Raw genomic sequence first — 14,768 nt, 5'->3', positions numbered from 1 at the left:
GCTTCAGTTTCCTCACCTCTAATGTGGAGGTGAGACTACTTCATAGGTTGGTGGTGATGATGAAAACAGATACACATGGGAAAACACAGCACATGGTGTTTGGTGCTTCCCAAGGGCTTGTATGGATCTGCTTCCTTGCAGGGAGCATGCTAACCTCATCATTCCTCATCCCAGCCCCTGCAGCTGCCAAAAATAAGGATAATTATCTACTTAATGCATTTAAAAAAAAAGTCAATTCAAGTTTTTAAACTCAGCTATATTTCAAGCCATAATATTTGTAAAAGTCCAGGCTGACTGTGTTAATTTTTTTTCTAGCATATGCTAAAAAATAAACAGACACACTAAAAAAAAATGTTTTTAAAGGCTGACACAGTCTGAAACTTTCTGAAGGAGTGTGCACATTTGTCCCCCAGTCCTGCTCTCAGCAAGAACTTAGGCAGCACTTCTCACATGAGAGGAAGCATGTCAAGCAGCACAGATGAGGACATGCACACCTTCCCTGTCCTGGTTGGGCATACAGCCCCAGGGGAGCAGGGGGGATGAGAATGATGGTGCCGTGCAGATGAGGCAGGACGTTTTGTGGTGATGTGGCTCTGTTATGCCACCGGGCAGACCAGCCCTCAGGAGACAGGACAGAAAAGAACCAAGCATTACGCCAAATGATTATTCCAGATTCGAGGTCCAGGACAACTTGGCTCTGTGAGCAGACCTACCTCTCTGAGACCCTAAGCTTCTTACCGGAGTCTTCCAAGCATTTCTCATCTGTGAAATGGGCACAGTAGCTGCCTCAGAGGAAGTCCAGGCCAGTGCTCAGTGAATGGGCATCCTCCCCAGATGACTGGTGTGTACCCAGGACAGGAGCTGCTCTGTGCTCCAGGCTTGCGGCACATCCATTTCTCCTCTGTGCTGTTCGCACTCCCTAAGATGTATCTCAGTCTTAGCCTCTCTGGAAAGCAGCCCTGGCACACTAAAGCAGCCTAACATTGGCCAATATGCCCTGAGGGCTTTCCAATTTCAATACCAACTCCAAAAGCCTTACCAGTATTCCTTACCACAGTGGTCTCTGGTATCAGGTGAAGCCTGTAAAAATTCCGTTGTACACATGATTAAAGTGAGGCATGGGAAGATTAAGGAATTTACTCAGGTCACGTAGGTGGTAAATGGAGGAGCAGGTAACGGCCAAAATTAGTAATCTCTAAAACTGCCAAGCTGCTAGTTAAGATAGCATTAGAACTAATGCCCACAGTAGGACAGGACCACGTCCAGCTAAGCGGCCCTCAGCTGGAATTTTGTCCTTAGGGGATATCTGGCAATGTTGGTGATGCTTTTGGTTGTCACAGCTGTGGGGGTGGGTGCACTGTTGCTGTGAATGTATATTGGTGCAACCACTATGTAAAACAATATGGAGGGTCCTCAAAAATTTCAAAATAGAGCTACCAAACAATCCAGCAATTCCACCTCTGGGTATTTATCCAAACAAAATGAAAACATATCTGTGTCCCATGTTCACTGCAGCATTAAGCCAATATATAAAGTTAAGTGTCCACTGATGGATAAATGGATTAAAAAATGTGGCACTTATATACAACAGAATATTTTCAGTCATGAAAATTTAAATCTTGTCATTTGTGAAAACATGGACGGAAGTTGAGGGCATCATGCTTAGTGAAATAAGTCAGACAGAAAAATACAAATACCATTAAGATCTCACTGATGTGTGGAATCTGAAAATAAAAAAGGTGAGCTACAGAGAACACACTGGTGGTTGCCAGAGAGGCAGAGGGTGGGAGTGGATGAAATGGGTGAAAGGGGTCAAAATGTATAAACTTCCAGTTTATAAGTCCCAGGGATCTAATGTGTAGCATGGCAACAATAGATAATACCATATTGCATGTTTGAAAGTTGCTAAGAGTAGGTTTTAAAAGTTAAGGAATGATGCTAAAGCTGAAACTCCAGTACTTTGGCCACCTCATGCGAAGAGTTGACTCATTGGAAAAGACTCTGATGCTGGGAGAGATTGTGGGCAGGAGGAGAAGGGGATGACAGAGGATGAGATGGCTGGATGGCATCGTTGACTCGATGGACGTGAGTCTGAGTGAACTCCGGGAGTTGGTGATGGACAGGGAGGCCTGGCGTGCTGCGATTCATGGGGTCACAAAGAGTCGGACGCGACTGAACTGAACTGAACTGAACCATAAGAAAAAAAATTCTGTAACTGTGATGATGGATGCTACCTAAACTTATGGTGGCCCTTTCACAATATATTCAAATATTGCATTATTCTGTTGTATGCCTGAAACTAATATAGTGTTTATATCAATTATACCTCAATGAAAAAGCTTCAAGCGAGATGAGGTGGCTGGGTAGAGAGGAAGAGGCAGGAAGCATGACAGCTGGAGGAGGAAAAAGATGGTGGCAGCCAGTTACTGTGAGGAGGAAGGGAGGGCAGAAGCAAGCATGTGCAGAGCCAAGGCTGTGCCACGCCCCATTAGAAGCCAAGCTCTGTGAGAAGGCACGCCCCAGGAGAAGCCACGCCCCAGGAGAAGGCACGCCCCAGCAGAAGCCACGGGGAAACAATGGACATGGTACTGTTCAGAGATGCAGAGTGACACCGTGCTGACCCTGGGATGAGGAGCAAGACACCACCAGCACCTTCCACATGTCACAGTACTAAGTGACTGATTTTTAGAAATAGGGACCTGCCACATTCAGGTGAAGATGACAGGGAACGTGGGAAAGCTGGAGAGGATCTGTCTTGTGGATTTTTCTGCAGACTACAAAATAACCAAATGAGGCTTGCGGGCTCCTATGAACAGGAACAGGAGGCAGGAAGCTGACCTGAGTACTTTTGCTTTATTCAATCGAATAAACATTTTATTTATATAAAAGACAAACAATGCATAGAATGAAAATAAGTGCTTGACACATTTGATATAAAAAGAGTATACAGCATTCACATTCCTATTTTAATACATGAGTATTGCTGAAATGTTCCATAAAAGAATAAAACTTTCCCTTTACGTAGTGAAAAAAGTCAGTATTTTTAGGAACTACAGAATGTTATTCCTTGGTCTTTTTCTTGAATAAGGAGAAAACAAACATAAAACAAGCCACAGTATCATCTACATTCCAGTTTATGCTGATGATGACCCAGAAGTGATAAAGCTCTTTTGAATCTTGGAAGTTCTCATAATGGACCAGTATTCTAGAAATTCACCACTAGAGGTCAATGAGCAACAGCTATTGGGACAGCATCACCAGGTCTAAAGTGCACGGGACTTCTGGGCACTTCCATGGCATTGTGGCCAAACTGCCTTATCTCTGTCAGTCCACCTGAACCGAGAAGGGTTCCTAAAAATTCCACCTAATCCCAACTTCAGCATGTCTGCTAAAACCCCAACGAGACGCGGCTTCCAAAACCCAAGCAGAGCTGATCTGATCATTGCCAGTCCCTCTCCAATATTCCTACCTATTCGGCTGAAAATAAGCTTCAAATCATTTTTACAAAAGAGCTTGTTATTTGCAGCATTAACACCTGTTTGTGGATTACCAAGTTTCCTATGGAGGATTAAAGCTCATTCTTGGTTCTTACCCACATGGACACAGATTTCCTAACTGCAGATGGGACTCCTGCATCCCACATTCAAATTCTGCAAATACTGGGAAGGTGGGTAAGAGACTAAGAGACTGGTAACCATGACAACAACTTCTTGGAGTAAAGGTCTCCCCCCTTGAATGACAGAGGGGAACACTCTTAACATACAAGCAAAAGAGATTTGGGTTAACAGGGACCATCCAGAGGCAGTCCTTGTCACTCCAGAAAAAAAAGGCCAACTTCAAATTTTAACCCCAGGAAGGGAATCAAAACTACACTCTATTAGCCAGAGAATGGTTGCGTGAATGCACATTTCTTGCAGGGAACCTTGGCTGGGGAAAGAAGGTTTAATTCCCAAACTAGGGTGAGAACAGGGGGAGAGAGCAGCTTTCTAAGTGTGTCTACACCTTCATCTGTGAATGACGTGGGACAGTGAGAACTGTAAGCCGTCTGCTATTTAGTCTCACTCGGGGATCCCAAATTTTTTTTGCAAAATCTCCAGATATTTAAAAAGTGGCTCAATTTTGTTAAACACTGTGCTGGCCAAGCAGAACACACGTTCCGAGTGCCTGGAGAGACAGTCCTGACTGTCGCAGCACCATGCTGCTTCAGTGCTGTCCATGTGGCCAAAACGTGTTCAAGTCCCCTGGAGCCTGAGACCTACCAGTGATGCGTAGCAAGTGGAAGACAGAAACCAAGCGTGATGAAAAACTGAACATAAAGAACCTGGAAGGGAGATCTGTTCCCTTTTAGGAAATGGGGAACAGTAACATAGGTGGGGAGGCACTTTTTTAAAAAGAACACTTTCTCATTAGTACAAGGTGTGGCAATTTCACGGGTAGGGAAATATGTTCTGATTTTTCTGTAGCTTGTGGAGGTAAAAGATGGGACTTAAAACGTTGACGCGATGAGACTTTCAGAGCTAGCTGAGGAAGGCGGTTCACAAACCAGACGTGGGTGTGAAGCTCAGTGCTGAGTCCAGGAGAGATGATGGGACGTGGGGACCTCGGGGTCTGGTCCCCAGACAGTGCGGCTCCAATTGGCTCCACAGCCAGAACAGGACCCAGTGCAGGGAGTTACTACGTTGCAAAAGCAAGTGCAATGTGGCACAGCAGGCTCCAAGACCTGAGCCTCTCTCTGAAGGCAGAGACCCCCTCCCCCTGTGCCCCGAGCCCAGCACATGCGTGCCACCAAGTGCTGAGGCTGCCCATCCAGCCCACGTCTGGACACATGTGATCTCTGTCCTCACCTCTTTCCAATAGTATGGCTGTGTATATATAGACATATATAGATATATATAAACATAGCTATTTCATATTTATATACAGGCATTAATAAAGTGCAAATGTTATTGGCTATTGTAAGATCAATCTCATTTCCTGAGGAAGTGCTAACACAGCTTATCCTATGACAACGTCAAAGGCAGAGGCTGCTTCCTGCCACCCCCTCCCAGCTCGGGGGAGGGAGCACCCCGGGTTCCAGGAAGCATCGTCAGGGGCAGCTTCCTGCTGACCCTGCTCTTTGGCCACAGGGCGGCTGGGCTGGGCCGGCCGCAGGAAGAGCTATTTGGTAGTGTTGAGGGAGCCGTCTTCGGGGATCTTCTCCTCCGAGCTGCTCCTCCCCGAGAGCCTGTCCAGATGCTCCAGCTCGCTGAAGCGCTCGGCCACGCACTGCGCCGTGAGCCGGGCCTCGGGGTCGTGGTCCCAGCACTCGGCCAGCGTCTCGCACACCGTCTGGATGCCCTGCAGGGGGAGAGGGTCCACAGGCCCCTGAGAGGGGGTGGCAGCTCCTGGGGCGGGGAGCCCCCCGGCGCCATCTGACCGCAGCACTCGGGGGCTCCCGCTCACAGGAAGCAGGGAAGCAGAGACACAGATAGAGAGGCTCAGGTCCCCAGCAGGCTTCTGGGGACAGCAGCATCCCCGTTCATGAAAATTCCCAAGAAGTGGGCTTCCACTGCCATTTCCCACCTCTCTATTCTGGGGAGCGGGGGTGCAGTAACAGGCTTTACTATTGAGGGAAGCTTTAGGTTCACAGCAAAATTTCCATACCATCTACCCCCTCCCCCCACGCAGACCGCCTCCCCCACCATCAACATGCTACATCTGTGTGAGGCATTTGTTAAAGCCAGTAAAGCAACACTAACACATCACTGTTGACCACAGTCAGCCAGAGCGAGGTTCATGGTGAGGTACAGGACCAGGGTTCTGACAAGCGTCCATCATTACAGCCCTCACAAGGTCACTGCCCTGAACATCCTCTGCGTGTGCCTCCTTGGCCCTCCTTCCCTTCTCGAGCCCCCAACAACCACTGATCTCTTAACTGTCTCAATGGTATTGCCTTTTCCAGAGCGTCAGAGCTGGAATCACATGTGTATGTTAGTCACTCAGTTGTGTCCAACTCTGCGACCCCATGGACTGTAGCCCAACAGGCTCCTCTGTCCTTGGGGATTCTCCAGGCAAGAATACTGGAGAATACTGGAGTGGGTTGCCGTGCCCTTCTCCAGGGGATCTTCCCGACCCAGGGATCGAACCCAGGGCTCCTGCACTGTAGGCAGATTCTTTACCATCTGAGCCACCCGCATTCCTATTTAAACAGGATTGACTATCCCAGCTGGAGTGACATGTGGGCATTAGTCTGGTTACATTAGTCAAGCCCACATGCTTTGTAAGGGTCCAAGCCCATCTTCCAACAGTTTCAAGGACACCCTCTGCTTGGCCCTTCCTCTCCAGCTTCAGCCTGGACCCTGGGAAACAGCTGTCTTCGTATGTCCTGCAGGCTGTATCAGGGGTCTTGACCTAACCCCCTGAAGGCCCCACTCAGAAAGGCCCATCCAGAAAATGTTGTCCACAACAGACAACCACAGTCTCTCTCGTGGCTTTAACTCTCATTTTGCAAATGCTTTTGTTAGTTCAAGTTGTTTTTTGGAAATAAGGCAGACATGGATTAATTACGTAGCCAAAGAGTGGAAACAGACTCTGCCTCTCAGAGGCCCGGCCCTGCCACTGGTGAGCGCGCACACGGGTGGCCCGGGGGATGCATCCATCCCAGCCCTTCCCTGAGAGCGGCACCTGCCTGTCTGCACTCTGAGCAACAGCACCCCACACCCAGCACCTGCCCTCCCTTCCTGCCCCGTGAGTGAGCCCATGATGTTGGATTAATTGTATAATTCCCCTAATTGACGGTATTGATTGATGGCCCTGTTAAGAGTGGAGTGTTATTGTTGGTACACAAGTAACATTTATTTTATTCTGGCACTGTAATTACAGGCAGTAAATTAAATTAAATATTAAGCATTAACTTGAAATCAATAGGGCAACAAATCTCATTAAGAGAAAAAATGTATTGTGCAAATTCTTTCCAGAATTTTATCATCATGAATAATGGCTATTCATTATAAGAACTGTATGGCAGAGGAGGCGACAGAGCTGAAGGAAACAATATCGCACCTTCTGAGTTTAGAGTGAATACAAAACAGCTTTGCATTTTCAAAGTCAAAGAGGCTCTGCTGAAAGCCGGGGAGAAACCTTGGGCCCCCACGGTAGGGTCCACAGCCTGGTGCAGGCTCTCCCTGATGTCAGCGGGCCTGCCCACTGAAGCGGCTCTCAGCCAGGCGGGTACACACAGGCTTCCTGCTCCATCTGTCTCCTTGGCCACGCCTGACCTGTGGTTTCGGCTTCTCATCTGCATTTGCCTTACCCTTAGGAAACCTAGGACTTAGCCCGGCCCTCCCTGGGTGAGGGAATTCATCCAAAGGCAGCCATAAAAGGTTTACGTCAATGGAAAAGACAGGGTGTCGTGAGCTGGGAGCACGGGGCTGTGGTCCAGAGCTCCTCCCTGCTGTGCCAGACCGTCCCGGCTCCCGCAGCCCACGGGTCCTCCTCCCCCTCCGCTGCCCCATCAAAATGCCACCAGAGCAAAGAATCTGCTGCGGACGGCCGGCCGCATCCACCGCCTGTCAGGAGATTCTGGAAAGACAGATTTCCTGGTTGTTCCCCTGCCCTCTGGTCTTCTTTGCCTTTCTTCATCCCGGCCTCCTCCCTGACAGGCCTGCAGCGGCCTGAGCACACAGCAGCCCCTCACAGGCCAGCTGGCGGACAGTCCCCTTCCTTCTCACAAGTAGCTCCTGCCAATGTTGAAGGCTCCCAGAAGAAAACATTTGGAACCCAGAAGAGAACAAAACACAAACTCCCTATGGAAAGGATGAGTGGCAGAGGCTGTAAACACAATATTTTAGTTCAGAACCAAGGGGTCTTGCACAATATGACAGGTGCCCGTCACACGTTCTTTGTGAGCCCTTTCTTACTTGTGGTGGGACATACAGTAACAAGGTCATCCCTTTTTACTGAAACTCCTTTATGAAGAAAACCAAGCAGAATCACGGAACACATCAGATTGATGCCCAGCCGCCTGGACTTCTCTGCTGCCTAAGCTGTCCCTCTCCCTCTGGGTGAATACAACAGTCCCTCCTCACCTGGTGGTTGAGCCAGGAGCTGGGAATCTCTGGTCGGCCTCGATCTCTCAGCACATTGTCCTTCATGCTTTCCACACAGGGATGCTCCCGCACCTTAGACCCGAATGGAGGCTCATAGTCCTTCACTTCTGTTGGAGAGAGCAGGTGGACACAGGGCCTTGAGAGGGGCATGCACAGCTGGGATACTGACTGTCAGGATTCGCCTGTGATTACGCTGGGGGTGGTTTTTAATGCTAATCGATTAATAAAATTATAAGGAGGGGTCATAGAAGGACCTTGAAGTAGTCAACACGTGACTGTTCAGTGACCATGAAGTGCTAACGACTGGAGACAGATCCGAGAACAAGATCAACCAGGTCAGGGGATACGGGCTTTAAGGATCATGGTTCCTGGGAGGTAGAAAAACCTTCCATATTACAAAGGTTCGTGGCCCTACAAAGGTCTGCAGCACATAAATAGATTTAATATGTGGTATTAAATTTCTTGCAGAGATTCAGCCATATAAAAAAGGAATGAAACTGATAGATGCTGCAACACAGATTATGCCAAATGAAGTCAGCCAGACATTAAACGACAAATATTGTATGGTCCCCCGTATGTAAGGTACCTAGAATAGGCTACTTCACGGAGGCGGAGAGGAGAAGAGAGGTTGCTGGGGGATGGAGAGACTGTTCACTAGTACAGCTCTTCAGCTGGGGAAGATGGAAAAGTTCTGGAAATGGATAATGATGATGATTACACAACATTGTGAATGGACTTAATGCTACCCAACTGCACCACTTACTTTTTTTAAAATCGTAAACAGTTAGAAATGGCAAAACTGGTGAATTTTATATCATGTATATTTTCCCACAGGAATAAAAAGTTGTGGGGAGTAGTGATTATGAAAAAAAAAGAAGTCTACAAAGGCTCCTTTCAATAGTAATAATGAAAAAGAGGTTCAGAGATGCTGTTTTAGTTAGCTGACAGAGGAGAGAGATTGATAACAAACACAATTCTAAAATGTAGTTTTCCTTCAGTGGTACTCGCTAAAAAGAAAATAATGAAGGATGATGTAAACCCTTCATCAGAGTTTCAGGTTTCAATAAGGTCCATTTCTTTTCTTTTCTTAAGGGAAATTCATGTCACTTATTTCCTTCTAATTTTTTCCAATTGAAGTACAGTTGCTCAGTCACGTCCATCTCTTTGTGACCCCATGGACTGGAGCCCACCAGGCTTCTCTGTCCATGGGATTTTCCAGGCAATGATACTGGAGTGGTTTGCCATTTCCGACTCCAGGGGATCTTCCCGACCCAGGGATGGAACCTGCGTCTTTTAGATCTCCTTGACTGGCAGGAGGACCACATTGTATCAGTTTCAGGTATGGACCACATTGTATCGGTTTCAGGTATACAACATAGTAACTCAGTGTTTTTATAGGCTGTGCTCTTATAAAGTTGTAAAGACAGCTGTTTTCTATGCTGTCCACTGTACCCTTGTAACTTATCTATTTCATTCCTAGTAGTCTGTATCTCTTAATCACCCTCACCCATATCCCCTCCCCTCAGCCCCCACCCTGCTGGCAATGAGTGGCAGTTTATCTGCCTCTTATTTCATTCTGTAGATTTCATATTTAAGTGAAACCAAGCAGTATTTGTCTTTCTCTGTCCGCCTTATTTCACTAAGCATAATATCCTCTAGCTCCATCCATGTCATTGCAAATGGCAAAATTTCATTCTCTTTTATGGCTAATATTCCATTATATGTGTGTGTGTGTGTGTGTGTGCGTATACACACATACTTTTTTGCATGTAGTATGAAAAAATGTCATTTCACTCTTTCATGCGTAACTGTCCAGCTTTCCCAGCACCACTTACTGAAGAGAATGTCTTCTCTCCGTTGTATATTCTTGCCCCCTGTGTTGTAGGGTAGTTGACCGCACGTGCGTGGGTTTATTTCCGGGCCCTCTATTCTGCTCCATTGGTCTCCGTGTCTATTTTTGTGCCTGTGCCACACCATTTTGGTTACGGCTGCTTTGTAGTACAGTCTGAAGTCAGGGAGCATGATTCTTCCAGTTTTGTTCTTTTTCTCTCAAGATTACTTTGGCTGTTTGGGGTCTTTGGTAGTTCCATACACATTTTAGGATTATTTTGTTCTAGTTCTGTGAAAAATGTCATGGGTATTTTGATAGGGATTACATTAAATCTGCAGACTGCTTTGAATATTATGAGCATTTTAACAATATTAATCTTTTATTCCATGAACATGGGATATCTTTCCATTTACCCTTATTCAATGTCTTAGAGTGTTTAGAGTACAGGTAGTCTTCTACCCTTTGTTAAATTTATCCCTAGGTATTTTATTCTTATTTGATTGTAAATCAGATTGTTTTCTTAATTTCTCTTTCCAATAGTTCATCATTAGTGTTTAGAAATGCAACAGATTTCTATATATTAATCCAGCATCCTGCAACTTAACTGAATTCATTCATTAGTCCCATTAGATTTTTGGTGGTATCTTTAGGGTTTTCTACATATAATATCATGTCATCTGCAAATGGTGACAATTTCTTCTCTACTTATTTGGATGCCTGTTTTTTTCTTGTTTAACTGCTGTACCTAAAACTTCCAATAATATGTTAAATAGAATTGGCAACTTTGGCATACTTGTCATGTTCTTAATTTTAGATAAAAACCTTTCAGCTTTTCACAACTGAGTATAATGTTAGCTGTAGATTTATCGTAAATGGTCTTTATTATGTTGAATTGTGTTCCCTCTGTATCATATTTGTTAAAAGTTTTTATCCCAAATGAATGAATCTTAGGTCCTATCCAAAGTGGCCCATGTATAAACTCGAGGTGAAGATTAGAAAGGTTGTTAATTTAAGTGGGTGGGACAATACCCACGTCAGTGAGTCACAGGACAATTTAGAAAATAAAAACACTACAGTGCTGAAACATGTCTGAGCCCAAAGGGAAGAGTGGGCATGATTCAACATTTTCCTCCAAAACAAATACAACCTTTGGCCTTTACTTCAAAATAACCCTGTTTAATGAGTGAAACTTTCAATAAGTTGCCCTACAGGCTTAGAATTGAAGAAGCGTTTAAGGCAAAATGACATTTTGAAAAGAGATGGTTTGTTCTTGTTTATTTGACTTTCCCCCGTTCCCAGAATCCTCTTGCATATTTATCTTCTTCAGCCTCACCCAGCTAGAAGCGCTGGCAGGATCCTGTTTTTTTTCCTTAGTTGGGATGAAGGCTTCTCTCACCCTCTTCGTACCCCCCATCACTCTGAGACAAGCATAAACCATCCTACTGTGTGTCTGCTTCTGCCTTCAAGAGCCTGCAGCCCCTAATCTATACCACTCTGGAGGTGAGATCTGAATGCTGGTTTGGATAGTACTTGGATGTCTTATGTCTTTCTTCCATTCCCTTACCTTTTTACCAGACTGTACATTCCTAAGGACCAAGACACAGACTGAGTTTTATGTTCTAGTTCCCTCCTAAAATTATGTCTTATACATAGGTGGCTTTCAATAAATATGAGCTGGCTTGGATTCAAGCAAGAGCTGAGAACTCAGAATCCGAGTTTGTTCTCAGTAAGGGTTTACTCTGACCTAACTCTTGTCTTCTCTTCTCTTTAAACTGAATGGGCTTCTGAACTGGATGACCTCCATGTTCCCGCGCCAGAGCTGTCCTGTAGCCCAATCCGATCAAATGATGGTGCTGTCTTGGTGCCACGCCCTGAGGTATGTGTAATATAATGTGGTGTGACAGGGTCTGCATATGACATAAACCGCTCCTTAGACAATGTATTAGTCCACTGACTCTCCCTTTCCAGCCGTTTTGGCTGCCATAGCAGGTGTGGCTGGCAGCCTGCCTAAAGCCCCTTTACTGAGCCATAGGCACCAGCCAGCCCCCAGCTGCTGCAGGCATTGGGTCGTAAGGGCACACGCTCTCTCCCTTCTGTGGAGAACCGCCCTTGGCTAATAGGAGCTTCCTGGCCTGGAGACTTCTAGAGTATGACAGCCTCAGCCCTGGGGGCAGTCTGAAGCCAATGACAACATGGGAGTCTGAACAGTCTAAGTGTCTTGCCTCTGGAGGATATGACTGTGGTGCAGTTCATGTCTGGATCAGGATCAGTCCTGGGATCAGGCTGGTGGCAGTGCAGGTGGGGATAAGTGAGACTGTGGCATTTTCCTCTTTGTGCCCTTGATTAAATAATGTGAAGAACAGCAGAGAAAGCAAGTCAAAGGGTAGGTCAGAGAGTGCCATCTTTTAAAAATTTGGGGCCTTCCCTGGCAGTCCAGTGGTTAGGACTCTATGCTTCCACTGCAGGGACTACAGGTTCGATCCCTGGTCAGGGAACTAAGATTCTGTGTGCTGTGCACTGTGGCCAAAAAAAAAAAAAAAAAAAAAGGAAATATCTCTATGAAAAAAGAATCAAGGAGCTTAGAGAGTACGATTAAGTTTAGCACTTAAAAGTGCTAACAACATGCATCATAAGCAGGGATATTGTTGGTTGTGCCTGCCTGGGTCCCATCACAAGCTAGAGGTGAGGACTTGGAAGAGAGAGGGCAACACTTTGTGCCTCAGTTTCCATATCCACAGCACAAAAGAGAGCGCGAAGGCCACCACCATCGCGCAGCACACTGCTCCCTCAGCACCTGCAGGGGCTGGTCCCAGGGCCAGAGGCAGACGCCAAAACCCGTGGACGCCCAGTCTCCCCCTTGATCCTCTGTGTATGTGAGCTTTGCATCCGTGATCGAGCAGCTGTGGGTCCTAAACTCAATACAAGATCTGTGAGCGGTTAGAGCCAGGCATGCAGAACTGCAGATGCCAGTGGGAGGCACACTACCTGTCAACTGACGGCAGGTGGAAGATACACCCGGAGTCAGGGGGTTGATGCTGAGATGTGTGTGCGCTCTGCCCCAGCGTCCGCAGTCCCCAGTGTCCACAGTCCCCAGTGGGATCATGCTTCATCTGTTCCCCAGGTGACCGCCTGGGGCTCACCAGCGCCCTCCACATCCTGTCTCACTTCCTGTTCCTTCTCTCCTAGGCCTTTCCTGCCTTCTTTTCCCTATAGACTGCTGAACTTGGTTTCCTCTTCAAGAGTCCAGCTGACCCAAGGGTTCGGTCCATCCCCTGGCTGACACCCCGCTCCCCCAGCAGGACCACCTGCTGAGATCAGCACCCCACCCCCACCCCCCCACCGCCCAGGGCTAGGTACACCAGGGACACCCTGGGATCTCCTTGAAGGCTTCAAACAGTTGCTGCTCTAGGAAGCTTCTAGATCTCGCTGCTCTTCTTTCCACCCCCATCCCAGGCTCCCCTGAGGGCCAGGGCCTCAACCTCACCCCTTGGCACTCTTTGTCTGGCTGGAGGCTGTCAGAAGAAAAGTCCGCGTCTCGAGCTCTGGTGCTCAGAGGGCCCTGGGCAATAGGGATGCTCCTCTTAAAGTCAGCATCTGGTCCACAGCTGCTGTTTTGATCGTGGTTCCAACTTCACAGAGCTGCAAAATTGTTGGCAGTTTTCCCCAGAGCGGAACCCTTTTATATCTGTCTGCCTTCCAAATTATCCTGCCTCAAAACGCAGGAAGACGAAGGTTGCTATCCCAGGCTCTCTTCACTCCTCTCCCACCCTCTTCCCTGCCCCCACCCCACTCCTTTCCTTTTGATTCATTTTTTTTTTCTGCCTCACAGGCTGCAGCAAGCTGAGTTTGTTTCTCGTCGTCTTGTGAAAATACTTGCTCAGCTGGCTGCTGTGTGTCAGCTGCTATTCAAAGGCTGACATGGCGAGGGGTTTGAAAGTCAGGCGGCCTGGGGGCCAGTCTGGCTGGGTGACATGAACACTGCCTGCCGTGCTCCCAGAGGGGGGCCCTGAAAGGACCCGCCTTCCTCTGCCTCCCACACATTACACACAAACTCCTGCATGGACACCAGACGAACCAAAAGCCAGGACAGAAATTTCTTTGTAAGAGAGCCAGTCTCCAGGTTTGTCCTAGAGAGATGGTGAGTTCATGACTTACTCTTTTATAAAACAATAACACACCAGCCAGCTCCTTCCATCTTGTTCCCTCCTCAAACGACTCTGAAAAACCTGTTTTCTTGGTTTTTCTGTTGCATACTTCCAGATGACCTAAGTCTCTGAAATAACAGTCTGTGTTATTAGCTATGCCCAACTTGGTTTTCCTTTCTGCAACCATCATCCCCAGCCCTGATACTGACACACTGCTTGTCTTTCTAGCATATTTGGTTGTTGTTCACTTACTAAGTTGGGTCCGAGTCTTTGGTAACCTCATGGAGCGCAGCACACCGTATTAGCTCTTCATTAGACACACTGTCCCTCGAGGACAAAGATTTTTCTCACTGCTGCACTCTCAGCATTTAAAAAAGTTTATATTGGTCTATAGTTGATTAAAAATGTTGTACCAGCATCAAGTGTACAGCAAAGTGATTCATTTATACATATATATCTATTCTTTTTCAATTTCTTTTCCCATTTAGGTGATCACAGAATATTGAATAGAGTTCCCTGTACTATACACTAGGTCCTTCTTGGTTATCTATCTGATATATAGCAGTGTGTATATTTCAATCCCAAACTCCCTATTTATCCATCTCTATCACCTTTCTCTTTAATAACCATTCATTTTTCTAAGTCTGTGAGTCTGTTTTGTAATTCATTTGTATCTTTTAAGGTTCCACATATAAGCAACATATC

The 14,768-nt window shown here is 46.7% G+C and overlaps 1 protein-coding gene across 7 annotated transcripts in view; it reads right to left on the bottom strand.

The window, feature by feature from the left end:
• Positions 1–2,852: 2,852 nt before the first annotated feature.
• TGFBR2 (transforming growth factor beta receptor 2) overlaps positions 2,853–14,768 on the bottom strand; it is an 89,526-nt gene continuing 77,610 nt past the window's right edge. For 5 of the 7 annotated variants that reach the window (XM_068982915.1, XM_068982912.1, XM_068982913.1 and 2 more), the window contains 2 exons: positions 8,067–8,194; positions 2,853–5,337 (listed from right to left, as the gene is read on the bottom strand). In XM_068982915.1, coding sequence (XP_068839016.1) covers positions 5,158–5,337; positions 8,067–8,194 — 308 coding nt within the window. In that variant the 3' untranslated portion in view covers positions 2,853–5,157. The remainder of the gene's footprint in view (positions 5,338–8,066; positions 8,195–14,768) is intronic. The other 2 variants (XM_068982914.1, XM_068982918.1) reach the window with 1 other exon arrangement.

This window comes from Capricornis sumatraensis, chromosome 10 (assembly GCF_032405125.1).
Source record: "Capricornis sumatraensis isolate serow.1 chromosome 10, serow.2, whole genome shotgun sequence".
Lineage (NCBI taxonomy): Eukaryota > Metazoa > Chordata > Mammalia > Artiodactyla > Bovidae > Capricornis > Capricornis sumatraensis.
This window is presented reverse-complemented; position numbering and strand designations above follow the sequence as displayed.